The 27,158-nt window shown below is 39.3% G+C and overlaps 1 protein-coding gene across 1 annotated transcript in view; it reads left to right on the forward strand.

Moving 5' to 3' along the window:
• col2a1b (collagen, type II, alpha 1b) overlaps positions 1-27,158 on the forward strand; it is a 47,192-nt gene that overhangs the window by 9,961 nt on the left and 10,073 nt on the right. Inside the window, exons 9-42 of the mRNA XM_034082246.2 lie at positions 1,404-1,448; positions 2,554-2,607; positions 4,060-4,113; positions 4,985-5,038; positions 6,561-6,614; positions 6,712-6,765; positions 6,946-6,990; positions 7,113-7,166; positions 7,462-7,506; positions 8,125-8,178; positions 12,790-12,888; positions 13,166-13,210; positions 13,697-13,795; positions 13,959-14,012; positions 14,315-14,422; positions 15,014-15,067; positions 16,526-16,624; positions 17,774-17,827; positions 18,896-18,994; positions 19,280-19,333; positions 19,796-19,849; positions 20,213-20,266; positions 20,410-20,463; positions 21,031-21,075; positions 21,160-21,258; positions 23,086-23,193; positions 23,312-23,365; positions 23,569-23,622; positions 23,764-23,817; positions 24,017-24,070; positions 25,476-25,583; positions 25,784-25,837; positions 25,951-26,004; positions 26,094-26,255. Coding sequence (XP_033938137.1) covers positions 1,404-1,448; positions 2,554-2,607; positions 4,060-4,113; positions 4,985-5,038; positions 6,561-6,614; positions 6,712-6,765; positions 6,946-6,990; positions 7,113-7,166; positions 7,462-7,506; positions 8,125-8,178; positions 12,790-12,888; positions 13,166-13,210; positions 13,697-13,795; positions 13,959-14,012; positions 14,315-14,422; positions 15,014-15,067; positions 16,526-16,624; positions 17,774-17,827; positions 18,896-18,994; positions 19,280-19,333; positions 19,796-19,849; positions 20,213-20,266; positions 20,410-20,463; positions 21,031-21,075; positions 21,160-21,258; positions 23,086-23,193; positions 23,312-23,365; positions 23,569-23,622; positions 23,764-23,817; positions 24,017-24,070; positions 25,476-25,583; positions 25,784-25,837; positions 25,951-26,004; positions 26,094-26,255 — 2,286 coding nt within the window. The remainder of the gene's footprint in view (positions 1-1,403; positions 1,449-2,553; positions 2,608-4,059; positions 4,114-4,984; positions 5,039-6,560; positions 6,615-6,711; positions 6,766-6,945; positions 6,991-7,112; positions 7,167-7,461; positions 7,507-8,124; positions 8,179-12,789; positions 12,889-13,165; positions 13,211-13,696; positions 13,796-13,958; positions 14,013-14,314; positions 14,423-15,013; positions 15,068-16,525; positions 16,625-17,773; positions 17,828-18,895; positions 18,995-19,279; positions 19,334-19,795; positions 19,850-20,212; positions 20,267-20,409; positions 20,464-21,030; positions 21,076-21,159; positions 21,259-23,085; positions 23,194-23,311; positions 23,366-23,568; positions 23,623-23,763; positions 23,818-24,016; positions 24,071-25,475; positions 25,584-25,783; positions 25,838-25,950; positions 26,005-26,093; positions 26,256-27,158) is intronic.

Here is a 27,158-nt window from a genome sequence, read left to right on the forward strand (position 1 = left end):
ACGGGAAGCTGGCACTGCAGCTTACCCGAATGGAGCAAGGAGCACACTGGGAGCTATTTTGTTTTGGTTTGGAGAGCTGGTGGGGGGGGGGGGGTAATTAGCTCCACACAGCTAGCAGCCGTGTGTGTGACTTCACTCCCACTGACTGTCCTTCCACACGTCTGCCTGAGATCTAAGCCACAATACTGGGTCCTTTTGAAGCCAGCCCATGTTTACTTTGGCGTTGGTCGGATAGAGCAGTGAAAGAAGAGACAGAACTGATGTTGAATCAAAACCCCTTATTCATTTGCTCCTACACCTACGTACCTATCCTTCAAACAACACTCCAACTCAAATAAATGCAAACACACATAAGTTTGCATGTCTCCCAAAAACACATTTAAAAAGTGCTGAAGATATAGAGCCCTATTGATAAGTCTCAGTCCACTATGGTTAATGGCTTCCCACACCCCCTGAAAGCTTACTTTCATTCCTTTCTGAGGACCACTGTGCTGCGTTTTCTTTGGCTGCCATCCCTGATTTTATTTAAGTAAAATCATGATGCTAAAGTGTGGTTTTATAAAAACAAGCCTGCTGAGAAGAATATGTTTTTATGCAAAAGGAAAAGCTGTCACGAGGAATCTGAAGTAACTGAAGACTTTTAGGATACCCACCTCTACAGTCCTATCATTCCTTGAACAGCTGATTGTTTGTGTATATGTGTGTCATATAGAGAGGCAGACAGAGGGAAACAAACATTCAGATTTGGCTCATCACCTCCACAGAATGTCATTTTCTGCTGTTAACCAGTGATGCGTGAAGTTGAAGTAGAAATGATGCTGGCGTGTGACTCCAGCCAGAAGCAGACTAAGGTTGAGTTAGAGATAGTTTAGTTGAAGAGATTTCACATTTTGTTTTGTGGCCTGAATTCTACCATTCATAGATGAAAGATTTCAGCTTCATGTTGTTTTTCATTACATTTCAAAGTGTAACAAGTCATGTGTAGTTCAAACACTCCTCTTAAGAGTACAGCATTACCACTGCCGACCTTTGAACTGTAGAAACACGCAGCAGGTGGGAAAAAGAGCTGCGAGAAGAAGATGGAGGGGGTAGACAGTAAAAAAAGAAAGAGATTGAAAGCAAGAGACTCACTGATTGCAGCTGAGGAATTTCAAACGATTTATGGATTTGACAAGCAGAGGCGTTTGTGTAGCTTCAGGGCAAAGCAGGTGATATTTCATTATATTTTCTGACAGAATTTCAGTCGACAAAATCAAGTCCTTTCCCCTTAATACCCACACTCACAATTGCAAAATGTAAAAATAATAACGGTGCCGTGGTGTGTTATGTGTGTGTGTAGTGTACTGGTTAAATATGTGATTATATGTGGTTAGTCTGATGTTGTGTCTCTCGTCTCCCCTCAGGGCCCCATGGGACCCAGAGGACCACCTGGCCCCAGCGGATCACCTGTAAGTACCTCCTCTGTGCCCCAGACAACACGAGCAGCATGCACCTGTAGACTAAATCCTTTGTTCGGCCACAGACAGGCTAAATCTCTTAATAGTAACATGCTTGATGCTGTGTAGCGTTCATAAGTCACATTGTCTACTTCCCCTGAGTGTATTTAATACCAATACCGACCCCAACATGACCTGTGTTACTCTGCCACCTCCAACAAAGCGAGCATACCACAGATAAATGTGTACACACAGCCCTATTTTTAACTGCGAGGGTCTGCTGTTTTCCAGAGGAAGGTGGCACATGAAGAGTACTTTAGTCTCACAGCTGCAGCCTCCAGGGCTTTTCCCCCACCACGACCGCAACATCTGACCATTTAGCTTTCAAGGAGACTACTGGGCTTACACACCTCACACACACACACCTTTCTCTGCTTGTTCCTGACACCAAGTTCTACCTGTAGCCCTTTGAGGCCTCCTGAGAAGAGCGATTAGGTTTTAGTTAATGCCAGCTGACATGCCTCAACTTGATGGCTTAATTCACCCTGAGCCCACTTTTGGAGAGAAGGATTTTTTCTTGGAAGTTTTTAACTGATTTTGGAAAAGATTCAAAGGAGGTAGACTTTCTCAGAATAGACAGCATGGCATTTGTAGGACATGTGTCTATGAACTTGATTTTGCTCAATGAGTAAATGTTCTTTATATGGCAATTCAACAAACTATTTCATTTTAAACTGAAAATAAGATTTGCAGTATTAACTACATTTTTACAACATAAACACTATTGAATATAGATTGTTTAGCAACAGTTATCACACAATAAAAGTTGTCATAACATGTTGCTCTAAAAAACATGTTGAGTCTATTGTTTCCCATAGCCCAGATTGACATATCCGAATTGATGGATTTGTTTGACCACAAGGAGAAAAGCCCAACATATTCAAGTACTTATCATATAAGATGAAACAAACCAGCAAACAAATCTCATTTGAGAAACTGGAAAAGGTCATATATCAAAGTCGTTGGTGATTCATGTTCTCTTCTGTTCAGTTATTTTTGTTTGTATCCTCCTCTGTGACTGTATAAAAAAGTGTACTTTCTTGTTTCTGCATCCTAGGGCCCACAAGGTTTCCAAGGCAACCCAGGAGAGGCTGGAGAGCCCGGACAGTCTGTAAGTATCCCACAGGGTCAACAATGTGATTTATAATATATACTTACTGTACCCTATAAACCTTACTGTACCCTATAAACCCTATAAACCTCCTCTCCCTTTTTATCTTTGTCTGTTCCTTTCTTCTTCTTGTGAAAAGTCAGTCACTGCTACCTCATTTCCATAAAGTTCCTAACACTTTCTAACCTTTTATTGCCCCCACTAACTTCGACTGTTTTATCCTTCTCAGTTTGACCTGCCAGCTTCTTCAATTTCAACATTAAGAGTCAATGCTTACAGTACAATGCTCAAACCCAAAGCTGTGTGAATCTGAACTGGCCTTCTGCTGTTGTACTCTCTTCTTTTGGGGAGCAGATTTACAGTTTTCTCATCATTCATTATTTTTTTTGACCCATCTTTTCACTGACAACTTCCAGTGTGGGTTGCAGCCCTCCTCTTAATTCCCTACCTCTCACATAACCCCTCTGAGACAGACAAATCCTACCCCTTTTTTATTTCGTTTTTTTGTCAGTCCTTCTTACAAGTCCTGCTTTTTAGTTGTTTTTTGTTCATCTTTGCAACCCCCTCTCCACTCTTACTCACCCCAAACTAAGCTTCCAAAAATCCCACTACCCCTCCTCTGTTATCCCCCTCCCTCAGCAGGTAGACAATGCAGGGTCTCCCCACTGCTGCGTTAATCTGCTCTTGTGGAGTTCAGATATGCCACTTCTGAGGTGCCCTCTCCAGCACATCATTATGGCCGATTAAAATCAAGCTTCTTTCCAGAAAATAACTTGACAGTTGTAGACGTGGGACAGAAGTGTTATTGAAGACCAGAGATGATTTTGGCTTTTGAAGTTACGAGAGCTGAACATAACCAACAGGATGCCTTCAATAGCTAAATCGAATCAGAAAAATATATTAGTGTTTTTTATATAGTGTTAGTACCTAAAAGATGTTGTTTTTATGCAAAGAAAAAAAAGAGGAGTCCTTCAAATTAAAGTATAGCGGCAGTATCAATAGGCATTTATACACACAAGAGTGAGGAAGCTGAGAACCTGGCAGACAAACATAAATAATAACACAAACATCTGCATTTTTGGATCAAATAAGGATATCAAAGTATTTGTTCCATCTTCTTATGTGTGATACTGTAATTAACCATCGTAATAGTGTCATTATTGTTTACGATTGTCATGGTGATTTTATACAGACAGATGCTCACATTAACCAGAAAGCAAGATGATAATGTGTGCATTAACTGCTCTAGCTGTTTTTGATGAATAGCTGTAATGCATTATTAGTGTCAGCTTGTGTAAATGAATATAACACAGGGCTGGTTGTAAAGTGGAAGAGAGAACGAGTTGTCTCCACATGCTAAGAATTATACATCTAAACTGTGGGACGCTGCCCTCTTTTGGTCATGAATAGAAACTTGTGTCTCACCTTTTGATTGTTTTTCTTTACTAATAGGGCCCCCTGGGTCCCCGTGGCCCCTCCGGACCTTCTGGAAAACCCGGAGATGATGTAAGTGTGCCGGTTAAAACGTCATAAAACTGTGAATACCTAACCCACAAGCAGAAGGTCTGACAAGGTTGATAGAAATGTAGTCACCGTTCTCATATCTCTGTATGTAACGTTTCTTCTAATTGTCCTCTAACTTTGACAAAGAAAATTGAGAAATAAATGCTCTAGTGGCCTTTCCTGACTCAACGAGCAGAAATACAAAGTCAGTCATATTTGTCATACTGTAGGTCAATTCTGCTGATTATGACGACTCATACCTGGCATTTTCAAACATAATAGTACAATGTAACACTTCCATTTCTGCCACCTGTTTTATGTCTTGTCCTTATATGTTTCTTTGTTAAGCGACCTTGGGTTGATGAAAGCCGCTATATAAATTAAAGTTATTATTATTATTATTACATAAATATTTACACAGTGTGCCATTACACTTAAGGGTAGTACTTATAAAGTCAATCACAGTGTCTTTATTATGAATTGATATTATCGACCGTTGTTAGTGCCTTCATATTTTTACAAAGTAAACTTAATTATTCTATTTCAATGCCCTACCATTTTGTATCTGAATATGTTTTTCAACATTAAGTTGTTCTGTCAAGGCCCTATTTTATTTATTATAAGAGAAGAGATCCTCAGGCAGTCTGCTTAATGCTTTTTCTAAAGCGTTGCAACAAATTGACATAAATTGCTTATTTACCTGTCTCATCAGGGATCATAGAAATCAGAATGTAATTCATTGGGTTAGCCACATGATGGCAGCACACATGACATTACACAATGTGTCCACTAGGAGGGCTCACACTCACCAGCATCAACTACACTCTTAAAGTACCTACCAAATTTGAACTTTTTTTCTCTGTTTCTGTTTTAGGGTGACGCTGGCAAACCTGGCAAATCAGGTGAACGTGGACCTTCTGGACCTCAGGTGAGTTTTCTCAAATTGTTTCTGTTTTTAAAGTATTGAGTAGTTTGCTAAAGACCAGTCTTACATGACATACTGTTAGGTTTTACTCTGTTTGTCTTTCTGGTGACCAGTAACCAGTCTTGTAATGGGCCTGATCTGGGGAAATTGCATAATCTTTACCTGAATATGTATACTCTATAACAGGGGTTCTCAAAGTTTTGATGAGTGAGGGCCAATTTAGGTACCCAATATTGGATTGAGGGCCGCCCAAGAAAAAACGGAACACAAAATAATTCCAAAACAAATCCTTTCTTTATTGTACTAACCAATTATACATACAGTATACATTAAGAACTTGCAGAGGACACAAAGTTGGATTATCTACAGACAGTGACTAGCTAAAATCGCTAGCTAACTCCCGTTTCTGATTCTGATAACTTACAACAGATTTTACGCTTAACCGCAACTCACGAGATGCCTAGTTGCCATGCAACCAGTAGTCTAGCAAACTTTCCACAAGCTGTCATTCATAATTTAGGAATGACAACCCAGGGGGCGCAGTTTTACCATTCTTAAATTCCATTCTAATTCTTACTAGATACGAACCATGGAGGATTAAAATATAACGCATACATTTCAGCGTGTCACATTAACTATCGCGGGCCGCCAGAAACATTTCCGAGGGCCGCCATTGGCCCGCGGGCCACACTTTGAGAACCCCTGCTCTATAAGGATTCAGTTATATTGATACTGTTACTTTGCAAACAATACACTGGTAAACTGCCAGTGTATTTGAAATGTTTAACTTTACAATGATTGTACAAAAAAGCAGCTCTCAAATCTGCAATCTCAAAGATTGTGATTAGAGAGTTCGATTACTTTATTGATAATTAAGTTATGAGTTACGTTAAAGGTGGGGTAGGTAAGTTTGAGAAACCAGCTCGAGATACACTTTTTGTTATATTCCATGGAATGCTCTCAACATCCCGATAGCAAAGAATATCTTAAGTGCTTTGACAAAAAATCCATAAAAAAATGTCATCTGTGGAAGCCGTAGTGCTGTAAAAAGCCAGCCCGGCTAAAATAACTGGATGGCCTTCCTGCCTGTCAGCCTTCCATCTGTGCACAAATTATCTCGTGCGCGTTCGTGTGTGTTGGAGGAGGGGCTCTGTAAGGAAGTAGCAGATTTCTTCCGGCTGTGTTTTTTCAAATTCTCGCACACTTGAGCTGGTTTCTCCAAAATTACCTACCCCACCTTTAATCATCCCAAGCCAAAAATCAGAAATGTTTTTTCTCCCATGTGGCCAGTATTAATTTGACCTAAAACTGGACCAGTATTTTGTCCATGTAAATAGATAAGCTAATATAAATTACTGCTTTAAAAATTGATTAATGTATTGGGGTAAATACATGCTGATTCAATCTGTCCCTCTGGGTCCTATCAAGTGGAAGAAATCTTGATAGCACAATAATTGTATATCCTCACCTTCTTTCCCTCTGCTGTATATTAATCCTCTGCATCACCTCTCCTCTTGCATCTCAGGGATCTCGTGGATTCCCAGGAACTCCTGGCCTGCCTGGCATCAAGGGACACAGAGTAAGTGTGTTGGTCGTTTATTAATGATCCCCAGGAAAATGAGGTGGTTGTTTATTATTGTTCTAACTGTGCAATGTCTCTCTGCTCTTTCTTTTAGGGTTATCCAGGTCTTGATGGTTCTAAGGGAGAAACTGGAGCTGTTGGGTCTAAGGTAGGATTTCTTTTTTTTTACACACTGTAATAAAAGTTAATTAAGGAACTGCTTTACTGTTTGTATGTCTAATGTGTTTGTATGTCTAATGTGTTGGCAGTGGTGAAAGTTACCACGATAATAGACTGTTATTGAAGGTTGCCTTGACATACTAACAGTCAAATATATCTTCCTCTTTAGGGAGAGTCTGGTTCTTCTGGAGAGAATGGCGCTCCCGGACCAATGGTGAGTCATTCTAGATTACAATAACAACATGTGAAAACAAGTCAAATGTCTAAAAATCCAGTCTTTGATATAAGGGTGAACTGATTGTAAAGGTTATATTCTCTTCTCCCTCGCCTACATAGGGACCACGTGGTCTGCCTGGTGAGAGAGGCCGTCCTGGACCCAGTGGAGTTGCTGTGAGTGTCGACTTCTTATCTAAAATGTATCATCAGAATTACAGCAGATGGATTAGATGCTTCACTTTGCAATGTAGAACCCTAACTGTCTACCACAGAGTTAGGGAGCATGTTCTCAGAGTATACTGTAATATAAAGGAGTTATTTTACTAGGCCCTTGATGATAATAGCAATATAATTTAGTTGTTAATCTCAATTATGTCATTGTCATTTGTCCCAGTACTTATACCATGTTTTTTGAATTTTTAAAAGAATGTTTTGATCCAATGTAATGATTATGTATTGTTTATTTCAGGGTACACGTGGAAATGATGGCTTGTCCGGTCCTGCTGGCCCCCCAGTAAGTATTATTTTTAGTCCCATTTACTTCATTTTCATCCTTTAGTTTGTCATTAAGTAAGAAATACTAGATATACACCAATCGATCAGCCACAGGCTATGACAGCTCACCGTCCATATCAATTATATATTATTCAATTTACTGGCGGTTCAATTTAAACACGTGCCACACAATGGTTTTACATTGAACATACATGTAACAGACAGTCAAGTTACTGCGACTCACACCAATATCATGTTGTTTGGTTGGTGTTCTTCAATGGGAGTGAAGAAGACATCAAACTCACAATTTGTAATACCTGGTAAACTGCCAGTCATGAGAATAGGTGATATAGCTAGCTTGATGCAGTTTTCAAGAACTTGTCAAGTAATTTAAAAGTCAATGGATTCTTATGAACATTATAATTGAACTTGAATCATCCATGAAAGACAAGTTCCGAAAATAAGTACACAGGTCAGACTCTTAAGAAATAGAAAATAAGAATTGGCCAAGAAAATTGTACTTAGTGCATCTGTAAGATATACAGCTTATGAATCGATCCCCATTTCCTGAAACAAACAACCAGGATGTGTCAGTTATATATAGCCGAGCTGACTGACTGTATTCCCCTCTCTGTAGGGCCCCGTCGGCCCCTCTGGAGCTCCAGGCTTCCCTGGCTCTCCTGGTACAAAGGTAAGTCACAAGTTACCTAGATATTACCTACAAATTACTCACCTTTCACCTTTGAAATTCTGTGAATGACATTAAGTAACTGGATCTGTCACTTCCTGTCTTTGAGAAAACTAACATGCCAACTTCCTTCTTCTCTACAAAAGCAAAGTTAGGCATATGCAAAAATGTGGATTTGAATTTTGTACATTCAGAAGAATGATTTATTGAATCAAATAAAGTGAATATTTTAAAAAGAAAAAGGGCTCAGGGAGTATATTGTGGGGACAAGTTGAAATGCTTAGGTGAAATAGGAGAAGCCAGTGCTGCATTGAAAAGTGCTTTAAGCCTCCATCTGTGTGGAAAATTAAGGAGGAGGGGGTTCTAAAGTGTTATTCTCCCACTCCCACTCCCTCTTACTGTCTTTTTCTTCCTTTCTCTCTCTGCTCTCCATCTGATTTATTACTCCTGCATGGCAGACAGGCTCAGCTCTGTGCTCGAGGGCCCAGTTCTGGTGGTTTGCTTTTTTCAAGCCCCTTGATAGTTAGGGAAATCTTTTAGGAATTAGAAATGGAGTATCTCTTTACAAAATCCAAGAGTTTCCCTTGAAATAATCAAGGCTAAGCTAGGCTCAAGATGTGAAATGTGTGTCTGTTTATGTATTGTATCAACTTACATTCGTAAACACTGAGTCCTAGAGTCTGTGCACCTGTGTGTGAATGTGTGTCTTTGTGTGACTTCATTATAATATTCTAGGAAGGGTCCCATGGGGAGGAATGTTAAAACTCTCATTATGTGTTCAGGTGTTGTACCTTCAGGAGCCTCATGAGGAGAGCAGGAGAGCTCATGAAATGTAGCCTTGTGTTTTCCTCTCTGAGCATTATGAGCAAAATTAAAAAGGACCCAAGACTAATACAATAAAAAGCTAGCAATACAAAAACAACACACTAATTGTAAACTTCGACTCAATAAACCGTGCTGTTGCTGAAATGAAAATATAAAACTAAGACAACTTTTACCCAGCTCCAATTGAAATTCTGCATTGTATTCATAAAAGCCAAGCTATCAGCTCTAATATGCTAAGAATTGTTTCCATGACCTTCCATAAAACTGACAGATGTTTCTTCTGCTGTCCTTTAATTCACCTTAGTTTCAGTGCCAGTAAAATATTGGCCTTGAAAGTGGAAAAATGTCCAAATACTACATCACAATTCTCTGTAAACACTCTGTTATGTCATACTATCGAGTCTGCAAAGTCTACAAAGCTGCAGCAATAGAAAAAGAATTCCATTCACCAGCATACAGAAACTGTAAACCACATTTGTGGTTAAACCTCTCGATATTTTAATACTGAGGGCCTGCAAAACATTATGAACCTGGGTTTGGATTAGGGCTGATACTAATGATTATTTTCATTATCAATTAATCACTTTGTCTATAAAATGCCAGAAAAAACTGAAACATATATAAGATATATAAAAGGGAAAGACAAGAAAGTATTCATATTTGAGAGTCTGAAAACAGCATGTTGCATACTAAAAGAAAAAATTGTTGTTCAATCAATTATCAAAAAAGTATGTGAATAATGTTCTTTTGATAGGCTTATCAATAAGACACCAATTTGTATTGCTACACTTTGGACAGCACACGTATATAAAGGAAAGAACAGCAATGACAAGACAAACAACATATAATTGTGTTGATTTAAATGCTACTAGTGCATACACGATAAACTATGTAAAGGTATTCTGTGTGCAATGTGTTTAGGCTAGATAATATGTTATAACAAAACATTTAAGATTGGCAATTATCCAATGCATAAACAGCACAATGTTGATGTAATAAGTGTACAAAGAACAACAAAGTTACACCTCAAAGTAAGATCACACATAAAGCATGAAATATGCCTAAAACCACATGTGAGGAAAATACTGAAAAAGCGTGTTAAATGTTAAATTACTAAATTACTCCCATAATGATGTCCCTCCAGTTATACTTTAACTTTATTTAGTCCCATAATTATTTCCCTCCAGTTATACTATAAATGGAGGGAAATAATGATGGGAGTAAATTAGCTGGGTGCAAGACAACAGTGATGGGGTGTCACCAAAACAACAGCAACATGGAGGAAACTGGCCACAAAAACCAAACCAGCCAACAACAGCTCAACACAACAGCAACTAAAAGACAAATGAGCTTTGCAACGGCAAGGAATACATTAAATATGAATACCAAATAGTAAGAGGTAGGCTGCAGCTGTAGAAGCTAGCAAACAGGAGCAAACATCTGCGACGGGAAACGCACAAACTCTGGCAGACAGACATCACATTTCACATCAATGTATTGTTACGGTAAAGAAGGAAAATAGTCTTACTCAGTCTGGTGAAGTGAAGCAGAGATACCCATGGAGAGTGTTCAAAGTGTTACCGTCCAAAACTGTCAACACAGACAGCAGGGAAACTCAGCTTCAGGTAAACACCGGGGTTGAGTCAAAGTTGTATTTGCGGTCGAACGTATACACTGCGTAAAATATGGAGCGGCGTTTAATGTAGATAACCATGGATGTATTGGATAACATTAAGGTATTGACCAGATCGTGGTCTCAGCAAGAGAGATAATGAATTCCCTTCAATTTAGCTAAACCGCCATAATGGACTTGGCGGTTGGATAGCTTGTTTGTGAAATGCACGGCCATATTGTAGGTTAGCATTAACTGTTCATAAGAGTTAAGCTAGCTAGCCTACTAATACTCCCCGGGTCATATGTGCTACTTGTCTGTATGTTTTCTGTATGTTATGTTATATAATTAGAACTCATATTAAAAAAAGACTGTTCAAATTAAGCTAGCAAATAAAAAGTGGACACTGACATCAGCGAATAAACTTCAAGTGTGAAAGTGAAAGCTCAAACTACAGTGAAAGTGGGCCCTGTCAGTTTTTTTAATTTAATATAGGATTATTACTGTTGTATTCATTATTTATGCATCACTTTTTTTACTGTAGTCAACTATGGTATAGTACAGAGTTTCCACATTAAGTATTTGCCTGATTCATCTGTCTGTGTTATTTATTGCCTATTGGTTTAGTATTACACCTCCATCTTTTAACAGAGTGCACTTTGTTATTCTTAATCTGCTCTTAAAATATTTACAATTTCAGGGTGTCTTTGATTGATTTTCTGTGTTGTCTTTATGAATGTCTTGCTAAGGTTTTGTTGCCATTATAAGTTATTTTACTTAAAATGAAAAGGCATTTTCATATGTTATGGCATGCTATTAACACTCATCTGACTGCCCACTGGCAGGTAAAGTTATCTAAAGTTAGGGTGACCAGACATCCCCGTTTTCCGGGGACAGTCCCCGTTTGAAACTGTCCCCGGAAATGTCCCCGTTTTTTAATATACGTTAAAAACACATAGCAAGGTGAAATAAAACGTTTCATGTCAGGAAACACTGGGTAAACAGACTGCGGTCATGCCAGCCCCCACTTCGGAAAACACAGTCAAGCCAGCCCGCACGTGTATTGCGTTGCGCGAATATCCTATGCATTACGGTAGAGGCCTGTAAAAACTGCCTTCAAAATAAAAGCGTTTACTCGGTCAATAACAAATATACCTAAAAAACACACAAAAACATATTCATATATAGGCTACTGGAGCTTAAATTAAGAAATATACATGTACTATATAATGTGATCAATAATAATTTTGAAAAAAACTACAAATAACTACCACATTCTAACTGAGTTAATGTAAAATGTAAGTATACAGTTATGAAGGCATATCTGACATTTCCACTGGGTGACTAATTTCAATTGATGTTGACACCATCTCACAACACTCCTAAAATAACATTACTTTCTGAAGCACAATTTAAAATGTATGCTGTTTAAAAATCTCAAATTAAATCTATTGTCCATCTATATTTTGATTATTATTTAATGGAAACCGTCCATAATTAAAGAGTCATTCGAAGTCAATCAAATACTTATTTCACTTCAGGGTGATAGCAGGAGACCCCATCTAGTCAATCAGAGAAAATCAGGACAATCTGATGTAGAATTTTTAAATAAAATACTTTTGAAATCTCATATATGGGCTATCGTCCTTCTGTTTTTATACAAGAATAAATTAAAACTGTCAAATTATCAAAGTATATTTCACTCCAGGGTGATAGCAGCACACCCCATCTAATCACTCAGAGAATCAGGACAATCTGATGCACAGTTTCAAATAAAAGACCTTTGACAAGTCTCCTATATGAGCTATCGTCCTTCTGTTTGTTTCCAACAGTTAAAATGTTCGAATTACATTGAACCAGAATTGTCCCCCTTTTTTCTTTAACAGTGAAGAAAATTGGATATGTTAATGGTATATATTGACCGAAAAACTCAAAATGTCCCCGGTTTTAATTTTCAAAATCTGGTCATCTTATCTAAAGTAGGCTACCCTTTTTCAGTTTTTAAATGTATCAACATTTCCCACAGTACTACAGTACATATTGTTCATTTTTAAAGCCTTTTTTGGGGGGTGTTTTGGGATTTGTCTGATTACCAATTATTATATTCAATTCAACTTTCCAGGACCTTTGCTTGTATCTTAATTTCCTATCATCTCTTTCATCCCCTTTGCTATCAGGGAGAAGCTGGTCCTACTGGTGCTCGTGGACCTGAGGGTGCTCAGGGACCCCGTGGAGACTCTGGCACTCCTGGATCATCCGGACCATCTGGTGCTTCTGTAAGTGATGCTATAAACATGTATCTATCTAAATGTAGTTTACTAGCCCTTGCCCATTTTTACGTAAAAGGAAATAAATGTTTTAAAAATACACAGTATTTTGTGACAGGGCAACTTTAGTATTTTTCTTTCATATGATTGATGCTGCAAAAAAGATTGTTATTGACAAAATATTCTAACATTGAGGATCAGACTATAACTCCAGTAACCATAACTTAATCAGGAAAAGTTATAATTTGTACAGTCTATTCACTTGTTTTGTCTCTTTTATCTACAGGGAAACCCTGGAACTGATGGTATCCCTGGATCCAAAGGATCAGCTGTAAGTTTAAAACACTTAATTGTCTGAATTTAAACTGATAAACACCTACTGCAGATATTCCTAATCAACCATTATGTATTAGAGGTGTTGGGGCCTTTTTTAAATATCACTTTCATGTCTTCATTCATTTTCTTTTTAAAAGACATAGGGTTTTTATTGTATCAAACATGTACTACATTTAAGATCACCACACTATAGAATGCACAGTTTTGGGCTTGAGCAATATTTGTAATTCTAATTTCACTGTTACATGACCGGCACAAACTCCCTTTGAGCTTGTGAGTAAGTGATTCAAACCTGTAGTTGTAGCCACTGATGCTTTTAAAGTGCTAATTGATGGCACTTAAAAATGGTGCCTTATTTACAGCAAGCAAAGGAGGAGTAACTATAAAAATGACACTGACATGTCATTTGATAACGGTAAAATCAATGGTAGTAAATAGAAGACTTCACCCATTGACTGATGTCATGTCTCTTCCTCTGTAGGGTGCTCCTGGTATCTCTGGTGCTTCTGGTTTCCCCGGACCTCGTGGACCCCCCGGGCCTCAGGGAGCAACTGGACCTCTCGGACCCAAAGGAACATCTGTATGTACTTAGTGAAACATTCATTAACTATAGATGACTACTTTAGCACTTTAGGTCCAGTTTGCAATTGATTTTTGCTACTTATTTCGTATTTCAAATAATAACATGTCACAGAAAATATATAACAACCTGCTGCTCTTTCTGTCTTTTCATTGTTGTTTAGGGAGACCCTGGTATTCCAGGCTTCAAGGGAGAGGCTGGACCCAAAGGAGAATTTGTGAGTTTTCCTTCCTTTAATCTGTCCCTGTATACCCTCATCCTGTTCAAAATCCAAAAAGAGACATTATAAGTGCTTCTTGAATACATTTCTACTGTAGACACGGTATCGAATCAAATGATATGTTTAGATAACATACTTTTAAGATCGAATAATTGTAAACCAACACATTGTAGATGAAAAACAAATCATATAAACCTAAAGAAATTTGCTTTTTCTTTGTGTGCTGAAAAATACTTTTCTCACATTTAGTCTATGTTTCTTCCTGTAACAATATTTTCTGTGGCGGATGTGTTTTTTAGGGACCCGTTGGTAATCAGGGACCTCACGGCCCACAAGGAGAAGAAGGCAAGCGAGGACCCAGGGGTGAAGCAGGTTCTGCTGGACCACTTGGACCTCCTGGAGAGAGAGTAAGTACCATCGAACTGGTTGAAAACAAGTTTTTTTTATAACTTAAAGGTGGGGTAGGTAAGTTTCAGAAACCGGCTCGAGATACACTTTTTGTTATATTCCATGGAATGCTCTTAACATCCCGATAGCAATGAATATCTTAAGTGCTTTGACAAAAAATCCATTAAAAAATGTCATCTGTCGTAGCCGTAATACTGTAAAAAGTACAACCAATCGGATTGGATGGCCTACCTGCCTGTCAGCCTTCCATCGGGGCACAAACTTATCTCGTGCCCTCATTGGTCATGTGCGCGTTCGTGTGTGTTGGAAGAGGGGCTCTGTAAGGAAGTGGCAGATTTTCTCCGGTTGTGTATTTTCAAATTCTAGCGATCTCGAGCCGGTTTCTCAAACTTACCTACCCCACCTTTAAGTTATTGTGTAATGCATGGTTACACCGAATCAGAAAAAGGAGTTTCCTCCTGTGTTCATTTGTAGTAATAGTTGGTCACCTCCTGTGAACCTGTTTAAGGACCCATATTAGATTCAGTGATTACGTTTTTTTTTGGTATATTAATCATAACTCTGAATCTGGTTTTGTGTTTTCTGTGTAGGGATCTCCCGGTAACCGCGGTTTCCCCGGTCAGGATGGTCTGGCTGGTCCCAAGGTAAGTCACACTGCAGTCACACTTGTTCCTGAGAGATATTTATTTTATTGCTGATGGAACAGAAAATATGCTCTTGGAGAGAAAATAAACATTTAAGAATCCATAGCAAACAGACGAAAATATATCTCCTTCAATTGAAGCGTCAATAGACACGGGGTAAATCTGCTAAAGTGAAAATTAATTGTTTCCATCTACTGCATATTGCATTTTGAGATTGCTGTTGACAATGTCTTGGTCGAATGTTCTCATTGCTTATTGACCGCTACAGTGAGAAATATCATTTCTGTAGCACCTAGAGAACAATATAGTACTAGTGCTGCTTAAAAATCTAATTACCACGAACTGTAGATCAATTTCATGTCAAAAATAATAATGATCATCATTACAATCACTACATCATTCATTATAAAGAACTTTAAAAAAAAAAAAAAGTTACAAAGTCATTTGAAAAGATAAAAACTACAAAGAAATGCAAAATAAGTGTATAAGTAATATTGGCAAGTGAGATTCAATGTATGAAATCCTAAAGCACAGCAAAATCATATTATTTGATGGTCCCATGTCATGCTTTAACGGTTATTGCATTATTGTATTTTTCATATTTAAATCCATATTTGTAATTAGATATATTTTAGCAATTAGATATGATTAATTATATCTAATAAGTAATTAGATATATTTTAGCAATTACAAACCTGAGTTGGAAGTCTATGTTATACTTGGGAATATGGGAATTCGTCATTTGTGACCGCACTGTAGTAAGGGCAAAAAAAGTGGATAAAGAACTTGACATGATTTTGGTAAAATAATTACAGAGATTTTTTAACCCAGTTGTCCATAGTGATCTCTGAAAGATAATTCATATTGTCAGCACATCAACTCATAAAAACTTTCAGAATAAGTGTTGGGCACTCTCAAGGTTCACTGAACTCACATCAGCAGTCTTAATATTGAGTTAATCAAGAGCATTAGTCTTTTAATTGTTATTGTACAATGCCATGTCTTTTTATGCTGCTGCAACACAAACATTTCCCAACTTGGGATCAATAAAGTACTTCTTATCTTATCTTATATATTTGAAAATAGAAATGATAATTCAACATCACTCATGTATCCTCACTTTCACCTGAGACTCACACACAGGCAGCAGGGACACATGCAACTTCATGTCTTGGCCACAAGATGGCAGCATAGCTCAGAACCACGTCACACACCAGTGACCTACATGTCCCATATCGCTAAAGCCAACAACTCATTTAACATTATCTTCCCCTAACCAATTTCATTTATACCAAATGAATCTGCCAGACTTTAATCTTCTCATTTCCAGCAGATCAATGAAACTCCTTTAAGCTGTAAAAGAGGAAACTTATTTCCTCAGGGGTTTGAGAATTGAAGTGTCTTCCTCCTTCGTGATTGACTGAGTGTTTTATTATCTCTCTCTTCCTCCGAACACAGGGAGCCCCTGGTGAGCGTGGACCCGCTGGAGCGAGTGGAGCCAAGGGAGCCGGCGGTGACCCCGGCCGCCCCGGAGAGTCTGGTCTCCCCGGTGCCAGAGTAAGCACGTCCCTTACTTATAAACTACCAGAGATGTGAATGTTAATGACGAGAAAATATTTCTAGATGGATAACAATATCACCTTACTTTTTAAAGACGTAATTTAGCTTTGTTACAGGGTTTTGTAATTATTGTAGGGGTCAGTTTTAATACAATACACACCATTTCAGTTATCCGTTGTTCATTCTTGTTGCTGAATTTTAATTTTCAGCTCACCAGCCTTGCTGTCTTGTAAAAAGGATGAACTTCAAAGGTTTTTCAAGACCACATTTTAAGCTCATGACAATTCATTTTTAGATAATGCAATGGGATTTTAAATGTATAATTTAATTTAGGAAGTAAGAAGTTCTCAACTTAAATACACTTATTCAACACATTCTTCTTCCTGGTCAAACCTGGCGCCTACATTTCCCACAATGCAACTCAACACAACCAATTCAACAAACAACGGAGATACGGGTTGTGCAAGAAGCGGCTAATGCAGCATTGAAATGCTAACCACATCAGAGATTAGGAGCAAACTACAGCAGTCTAGCAAACTGACTTCTTTCTTACCGCACACCTCCAGATTTTTCCAATTTTCAAACATGTAGTCCTCAGCCCTAACGGACACTGATTTGAGTGGCACGTGAGTCAATTTGTCAGAATTGTGCAGCTCCCCTTGGAGCCACAAAATACTTTACACAACTTATTCCACACATGCAGCAGCACTCCAGCAACACTCTAATGAGTTCCCCTAACAAATGCAATTTGTCACAAAAACCCAAACTCACATAACCCTGAAAATATGGTCATAAAAAGTTTCCACTGGACGACAATTTTGCACCTCTGAAGTGATTACATTTCCTAAAAGCAGCACACGAGGTTGTTGATATTTGTATACAGCCACCACAGAGAAAGATTGAAAAAACCCCTATAGGGAACTGAGCTCATTAACATCGGAAACCTTAAATACACTCATTTATATTTTGCATTTCCATCAGTAGGCGTTGAACTGTAGCATGTTGGACACAGGGCCAATCAGAGGTGTAAATGCAGTTCCCCAGGGTGCCATATGTTCCCACCTTTTTTTAGCAGGTGCCTGCATAGAAGTGTCTGATGACGCATTTGTGGATTTAATCTGTGTTTCCATCCTCCCTCTCTCACAGGGTCTGACTGGACGCCCTGGTGACGCTGGTCCTCAAGGCAAAGTTGGACCTTCCGTAAGTGCTATTTTTGCCATGTTTTCAACCATTTGTTGCGTCTTTGTATATCACTTAAAAAGAATCGCACATGTGTGTTGCCTCACACACTATTAGAGGTCGTATGTTCTTTTAATATCACAAACAGAACAATCAGGTAGAGCAGTATCATTTTACCAGAAGTGCTCTCATCAGGTAATGACCCATAAGTGGTTTCATCAAATTAAATTGCAGGAAATGTATCCACCCATTATTATCCACCAGGCTCATCCCCAGCGGTGTTGGTGTTTCAAATTAGCTCAACTGTCCTATTTTTCAGAGGGACAAAGTCTCACAGTGTAGATTGATTGAGGATTTTTCTCAAATCCACTTAGGCCTGAGTTAACAAGACAGGCCCATTTTGTTAATCAATACTTAACTGAGTGAAACATTCTACACGACTCTTCACTGAAACCCCTGCAAACTGAATTATGTTGAATGGATTGGACGATCGATAAGTAGCTCTTGCCATTCAAACATAAAGCATTGCAACCCAGTCTTTTCCTGTAAACTCAAAATGGTTTGAAATGAAAGTTTTTCCTTTTAAATATTAAAAGGTCTTTATATTGGCTACATGCATATTATTTCCACATTTGTTGCTATATTTAATTCAACACGTTACGGTTAACTGACAGATTAGGCAGTTGTTTCATGTTGTAATTGACATATGGTCAGAGTGATCACAACATTGGTTTCCTACTTTACCCCTGTGGACTTTGTTTACTCATTTATTTAGAAGCAAAGGACTTTTCAGTGGGTAACTGTTTTGGGGTCATACTGGACATTTCTCTACTAGATCCCACTCCAAACATCGACACCCAATTATTCCTCTCCATTAAACATCCCCAGTCTGAGTGTATTTTCTCTATCTGGTCCTTACCTTTCACTACCAGACTCATGTTTTACAGCTACCCTTTACTATTTATAATGTTACATAACCACGTGATTGCTCATACTGTATGTTCGACTTAAACAACAAGAATGTTGGTCATCATTTATACTTTTTAAATGGGCTCCTGCTAATAAATTATCATTACTTTACGTGACCAGGGAGGTTCTGGTGAGGACGGTCGCCCCGGACCCCCCGGCCCACAGGGAGGCCGCGGACAGCCTGGAGTCATGGGATTCCCCGGACCCAAGGGAGCAACTGTGAGTAACCAAATAACCAAATCAAAAGAATAAATTGTTAATACGTAATCAAGGTGTTATCTAGACAGGAACGAATGCTCACTCAACATAATAGATGTTGGCCCGATTGAACTTGCTTAGTTTTTTGTTGTCTTCTATAAAAAGAAGCCCCTGATTCAAGTTCAGTGATACCTGGAGTACTGCTGAACAATTGTGCATGATTACATTCACCCTCTCACAACGGGGGCAGGACCAAGCAAATCAGCTCTGTGACTAACCGCTGCTTTTTCTTTCTGTTATGATCAGGGCGAGCCTGGCAAGTCTGGAGAGAAAGGACTGGGTGGAGCTCCTGGTCTGAGAGTGAGTTATTTAACTTTTCTTATTTTAATAACATATTGGAGTCATCTCACCGACTTCTTACATGTACTGTAATCTCAAAACACAGAAACCATTCAGCTTATATCACCACGTTTCAGAAGGCCTTAATGATGCACTGATTTAAACCTACTCGTGAAAATGACGAAATACCGTGGTACATAACAGGAATATACAATATAACTATTTACCTACAAGAGTAGCTGCTTAAGTGGGAGACTGTCATAATGAAAATATTAATAATAATGTAAATAAACCTTCTTTTAGTTGTTGTGTATTCTCTGGCTACTGTGACTCACAATGTATCTACTGTTAACTCTGTAGTTCAACACATCACCATGAGAATACTTTTAGCAGAATAATAGCTATCTACTTATTTGCATCAGCTTTAACTCAGCTGTTAATATCTATCTATGTGTCTTCCCCCTCTCTCCCTCTGTTCCTCAGGGTCTGCCTGGCAAAGATGGAGAAACTGGCGCTGCTGGACCCCCCGGCCCAGCTGTACGTACCTCTATCTCTTCCAAATAGCTTCAACACTGATTCTATCGTCCTCTGCACTTTGAGCCAGCCTTCCATATCTTCACTCCCCAGACTGACTAGACGAAAGCTCTGTCTGGAGAGAAAGAAGTCCTTGGCACAAAAGTGTGGCCATTGTGAGATGGCATCACTGAGTCACCCACTTTCAGCTTGTTTTAAAGTGTGTTTCAGAAAGCTTGTTAAACAACATCTGTATGTTATGACCTGATATCAGAGCAACATCCTTCATAAGTTCAGCTTAATGTTCCCACCATCTTTAACATCAAGCTGTAGTTTGGTTAATAATAGAAGTTGATTGTGATGATGCTTTATGAATGCTCTGTTTAGGGCTCTGCTGGCGAGAGAGGAGAGCAAGGACAGCCCGGACCCTCTGGTTTCCAGGTGAGTCCATCTGCTCAAACCTTTACCAGTTATCACCTGTCCAGTATACATTTCTATCCCTTGATGGATCTGATGATTGCCTCTTCATTTCTGACTCGGTGTTTGTTTTTGCTTACCTATTTTTGTTTCTCTCCTGTGCTCAGGGTCTTCCCGGACCTCCTGGCCCCCCTGGTGAGGGAGGCAAGCCCGGAGACCAGGTGAGTGCATCTTTTTGGCGAAATTAAGCTTTTAAAGTCACATTAACTTAGTGCAAATACCAGCATTGTTCTGTCATGGGTTTGAATCAGAGACCATAAAAGTAATTTGCTTGATGCTGTTCGACGGAACTTACAATATGGTGGACCTTTTTATTTGTAACCTTAACAGCAACATTATAATTCTTCTAAACTGTAACTAGGGCATCTCTTTAAAAGAGCAGGTATACTCGACCCGTTTACCTGTGTAAATAAGGGTTACAAATAAATGAATAGGATACTGTACTATTTCAGTAGTGCTTAACATTGTATTCAACTTATGTCCCAAAATGCATTCAACAGTAACTCTGAGGCTACCCGCAATATTGCTTCATACTGTAAAAGAAAAAAAGACGATTTATTTCCACATTAATCTAACCATTCAGTTTACTTCTTTAGTTTTGTGAGGGCAAAAGTGTAGCCTTGATACTTAGTAGTAGTAGTACTTCTTGTAATGCAGCAGTTCTCTCACTCTTTTCAAGCATACACGTCTTAATGTGAAATATATCCCTCCACCTTTTCTCCTTTAAGGGTGTTCCTGGAGAGGCTGGAGCTGCTGGTGCTACTGGACCCAGAGTAAGTTGACTTTCTGTGTTTACCATCACTACTGATTGTCAGACATGCCTCTGATTGTCACTTTGTCACTTTGTCACTGTTCAGGGAGAGCGTGGTTTCCCCGGAGAGAGAGGAGCTGCCGGCCCCCAGGGTCTGCAGGGGCCTCGCGGTCTGCCTGGAACTCCTGGAACTGACGGTCCCAAGGTGAGCCCGACATCTGGTCCGAAACCAGGGACACAGATTTCCACATAATGAACAGTCACCACCTGAACTGCACTCATACATTTGGCCAGTGCATTCCTATTAAATGCAGCAGCAGCTACACATTAATGTGAGCATGTGATTACATAACGATAAACTAAAGTGTTTGTTAAGTTGAGTTAAGTTAAGTTGAGTGTGTTGACAAGTTGTTGTGCAAAAATGGTTCAATTGAGGTGGTTTAACACCAAGATCCTGACATGTCACGTCTGTGGGGTTAGCTGTGTGAGATAGCACCTCTGCTTGTGTTCCTGAAGGAAATGAAAGGTCATGTTTTAGGTGTTAATTTTGGGGTGTCTGAGGGCACACAAGATGATAAACAAGAGTAGACAGCACAATATAAGTGTTTGCTTCACAGATATATTCTTATTCACTATTTTCTGCTTTCTGGATAATAGTACTTTTTCAAGATTAGTATTCAAATAAAGAAAGAACCAACCATGTGTTGAACTAGTCACAACCAATAGAAATAATGAATTGCTTACATTCCCGGGTTCCCTACCTATTGCACCTACAAAAAATAAGACATCTAGTAAGTAAAAAATATTAAGCATTCCTTTGAAGAAATATACCTAATCACTCAGTATAAGATTGCATTATTACTGGTATATGGATCTGCACAAATATAATCATCTTCTCTACATTATTAAACACCCAGGAGCTCAGAGTATTTCCAATCAAGCAAGCCGGCCACTTGCTTATCAGCCATCAAATAATTCTATTTACTGCAGTGAGTCGTCACAATTGCACTGTGAGCCGAAGAAAAGCTCCAAGCGGCTGCAACTCTCACTGTTGTTATCTGGTCAGATTGTAATCCCAGGTGTACTTCCCTTCAGGTCAGACAGCAGCCGATAGAGAGGCTGAGGATTAAAGAGCTAATGTGAGAGGGAGTGTGATGGTGAATATGGAGGGACAAAAAGACATTTTGTGGAGCTCGATTCTAAAAAAAGATGCAAAACGATTTGTTTCAATATACAAATTGTACTGTTTACCCCTGCAGTCAGTTTGAATGTATTCCCAGCCAACATGGCGGCGGTGTGAGCCCTGTGGTTACAGCCTAACAACTGGAGATATTCCAGTCTGAGGCTGCTGTAGAAAGCACTGCTGATAAGCCTGACGACTTATGACCAGGAATAACCCTGCTGGATAAATATCTGCTTTTCCCTCCATTATCTTGGTTTTCATATGTTGAATAAAGATTTGCTTGTGATAAAACTCACATTTCTACTTAAAATACAGAATCGAATGTCATATCAAAAGAAAATGTGGGATTTGAGATAATGTTTACACACGGCATCTATTGCACGTCTGTCCGTCCTGGGAGAGGGATTCCTCCTCTGTTGCTCTCCCTGAGGTTTCTCCCATTTTTCCCTCTAAACTGGGGGTTTTCTCTGGAAGTTTTTCCTTGTACGATGTGAGGGTCTAAGGACAGAGGGTGTCGTATTGTCATACTGATATTCTGTACACACTGTGAAGACCACTGAGACAAATGTAACATTTGTGATATTGGGCTATATAAATAAACATTGATTGATTGATTGATTGATTGATTGATTATATGAATCCAGCTGCTGAACAACCTGTGTCAGGTCAATCATAATACTCCAAGCTGTTATTTTTACAATCCTCTGGTGCTCTACAAAGCATGGCCACGACAATCTGAAATCAGTATGGCACATTCTCACGTCCGCAGCAGGTGCTTACACAACAGACTGAATAACGCGTTCGGTCTATAGTCTGTGCATAACGTCCATTATGTCTGCTCCATCATAGGGAGCCATTGGACCTGCTGGTACTGGTGGAGCTCAGGGCCCCCCCGGCCTGCAGGGTATGCCCGGAGAGAGAGGATCTGCCGGCATTCCTGGACCCAAAGGAGACAGAGTAAGCCATGAAGGAAACAAAGTGTTAATAAATATATATTTTATCATTTGATTTCTTTTGTGACATGCCTTTACCCATCTCAGGTTCTGACTGTTTACATTTTCTTGAATTCCCATAGGGTGACCTTGGAGAGAAAGGACCTGAAGGTGCTTCCGGTAAAGATGGTGGAAGAGTAAGTGACGGTCATCCATGTTTTTTTTATAAACGATAAAAAGTTGTTAATAGCTGTAGCTTTACTCGTGTAATGCATCACAAAAGTCCATTTGTTAAATCTTTAAAAAGTGGATGATCATTCGATTTTCAATAATACTTTCAAAACACAATTCTGGTGTCAATTTGCAAGTCCTTACACTCTTCTGCTGGTTCCTGTTGCAGGGTCTCACTGGTCCCATTGGTCCTCCTGGTCCTTCCGGTCCCAACGGAGAGAAGGTGCGTGCACGCTGATGATTTGAATCGAATTGCCTCGCTGTCTGATTTCTGTATTTATGTTATACATTGTGTTTAACATCTATCTGAACCCACTGTTCAGAGCTAAGTGTGTGTTGCTGATGTTTCTGTGTTTTCCTCCAGGGAGAATCTGGTCCCGCTGGTCCTTCTGGAGCTCCTGGTACCCGTGGTGCTCCTGTAAGTGTCACCATTTAACAATATTTATAACATGAATTGAGTGGACTTTTTTTATTTCTAAAGATATAACATAATAAAACCTCATTAAATAGTAGCTTTTCCTTTAAAACCCATATTCTGGTATATTAAAGATGATACGTATTCACTTTTATTGAGCTCTGCAGCCTGAACTAACTGCCTCTCTTCCTTCCCCTCTCAGGGTGACAGGGGTGAGACTGGACCTCCTGGGCCTGCTGGATTTGCCGGACCCCCTGTAAGTAACAACAACTCTGACGAGCACTTAGCTCTGCTGTTGTCTGAAGGCCATGTCTCCAGGGACATCAACTAAATGTCAGGACATGTTGTCTGTGGCCCTAGTCTTGGGTGTGGACATGAGAGCAAAGTTATCAAAGTATATTTTTTAATCTTTGTAGAATTTCTGTTCAATGATAAATATGTATAATAAATCTCTGTGAAGAGAATTTTACAAATGATTTAAAGAACTTACATTTCCAACCTAACCCATTTTCTTTGTAACCATGCGGACAGGAATAACAAAAATAGCAACAAGCTAACATCTTGAATGTTTAAATATAACTCAATAACACTTAGTGTAGGTTGTATTAGAATAAAAAATGCATTTACATAGATTGTACTAAAAATACAAGAGTAGAGACTTTTAAAAACTACTAATGTAAAGCTAGTTAGTAAAATATTAGAGTATATATACGCTAATATGAAACAGAGGTTCAATGCCGTTATTTTATTCTCAAATAAAAAAAAAACTGATCCAAACAATACCTCATATTTTGTCGTAAAATCAGACGTTTAAATTGATTATTTTCTTTGAACAAAGAGTCATGCGCTAAGAACCAACAGACCTGACACAGTTTCTTATTTCAAGCCTCTTCACCTCATGTCTTTGGTGTCTTGGCTTATTGTGTTGTTACTCAGTGCATTCATCTGTGGAAAGAAATGCCTGCGTAGACAGTCGGAAGTCTTTATTTCCCCTACCCAGTTATTTCCTCCAAAAGACTCCAGGCAGACATAAATGTTTTTAATAAGCTGCATCCTTCCTAATGGATCGTTATCAATATTTTTGTCACACCGCAGTTTGTTGTGCTATTTTTTTCTTTTTTCTAAGTTTTGATTCGTTATTTAATTAATGTCAGGATGAATAACACTACAAGGTGTCTAAATCATTTTAGTTTTGCAGCTCACAGACAGAAGCATCACAGGCCATCACCACGTAGACTGAGAACAGACAGGGATGCTACAGGAAGCATTAACAGCTCATATTGAATATTTTGACACACTTTGACTTTTAACTGGTCCTCGTAACTTAAATGACCTTTAGTGAGTTGAAAGGCACACAGGTGAACATTAAAACAAGTTTTAAAAAAGCAGCTTAAGATATCCTGACTTTAATATCGTAGTAAAGGTCAAGCTCCAAAATCAATGGATCCTCCATGTCAAATATTGCAACTCGTAACATTTTCCCGAGCCATAGAACACATTATGTTATTGTTTTTGCAGGCCAAGTAGTACTTACACTAACTATGCCAAGTTAAATGACCTTATGTCATGTGTATAACTGGTTGAGTACCCCTTTAATCAAATGTCTTGTTTAACGGCTGACATATTTCATACATTCAACTGTTTCTGTCTGTTTATTTCAGGGCTCTGACGGTCAGCCTGGTATCAAGGGAGAGATGGGAGAATCTGGACAGAAGGGTGACGCTGGAGCCCCCGGACCCCAAGGACCCTCTGGTGCCCCAGGACCTTCAGTGGGTGTTTTCTTTTGGACTTTGCCTAAAGCCTAAATTATAGTCGGGTTACACCAAAACCGTTGATGTTCAAAGCCTAGTGCAGTTTTACTTTTGCAATCAAAAACATTAAACAATGGCAGGCCCAACACTGACACAAGAAATGCTATGCTATGCTCAAATGCTTAATAATGTATTGTACACTCTGTTATCCGTTCCAGGGTCCTACAGGTGTGTTTGGACCTAAAGGTGCTCGTGGTGCTCAGGGACCTTCTGTGAGTAACTTTTTCACACATAAAAAGCAGCGTTTTACTTTTGTATCACTGCAGTAAACGCACATTGTGTTCGATTGTTTCTGGCTTTGTCTAAATGAATCTTTGTCTTTCAGGGTGCCACTGGTTTCCCTGGAGCTGCTGGCCGAGTTGGACCCCCTGGTCCCAACGTAAGTTCACAAATACACCCAACTGGCTGCTTGTGCATGCAACTGAAAAGTGTTATTTGTGACTAAGTCATCCTCCTGACATGTTGTAGGGTAATCCTGGAGCTGCTGGACCCGCCGGCCCTGCTGGTAAAGATGGACCCAAGGGAGTGAGAGGAGACGGTGGACCTCCAGGCCGACAGGGAGACGCTGGGCTCCGCGGCCCTGCTGGGACTTCCGGAGAGAAGGGAGATGCTGGAGAGGACGGTCCCCCTGTGAGTTTGTCTTGCTTTTCTCATATTTAGCCTTATAACACTCCAGTCCCTTCTGGGCTTTACATAAGCTCACGGACCTTGTGATGCCAATCGCATCCTAGCACCCACATGTTTAGCCACTCTTTCTCTTCAGACTGCACGTCGCCTTGAACATTTTCAAGGTGAACACAGATGTCCATTATAGAGAAAGAAAGGGTTACATCTGTTTGTCCTTTACATTTCTGTAGCCTTTTTCATAGCTCTTTTTTTCACAGCCCAAAGAGCCAATTTGATCAGTAATGAACAGCAGCCGGGTACACTCTCCATTAATACACAGCTCTCAGTGTCCATCACTGACTGTAATAGACAACCGAGACATCTGACAGCACAGGGCAGGATAAACCCAGTGACAGAATAATGACAGGACCCCAGGCTTTTACGTTGCACGCACGCACACACACACACACACACACACACACACACACACACACACACACACACAACCCCTCATAAACACATGATGAGACCTGTCAAGATAATGACATATCACACATGATTGCATACTCAGAAAAGGCATGTTCTGTGTTGTCACTCCAACCATGTATAGATAACATCTATGAAAGCTTGAACCCTCTATCAACACGTCAAAGTCTTTGACAGCTGAACCATAAGGGCGCAGGTGTCACTTAGATTTTATTGTGAGAATGTTTCACAGCAGGACATGTGGCAGAGTGGACTGTGGTGGTGGTGCAGATGAAGTACATAGGTGATGGACAAATCGATGCTTATCTCTCCTGCTGCCATTGGGAGATGTGTTATCCCAGTGGGAGAAAAGGACATGAGCTATAAATCAAAAAAATGAAACTTAAGTACACAAAAGAAAGAACAGAAAACTTGCCAGAACTCAATCATAAAGATAACTAG

Source organism: Pseudochaenichthys georgianus, chromosome 5, assembly GCF_902827115.2.
Source record: "Pseudochaenichthys georgianus chromosome 5, fPseGeo1.2, whole genome shotgun sequence".
In the NCBI taxonomy this organism is placed as follows: Eukaryota; Metazoa; Chordata; class Actinopteri; order Perciformes; family Channichthyidae; genus Pseudochaenichthys; species Pseudochaenichthys georgianus.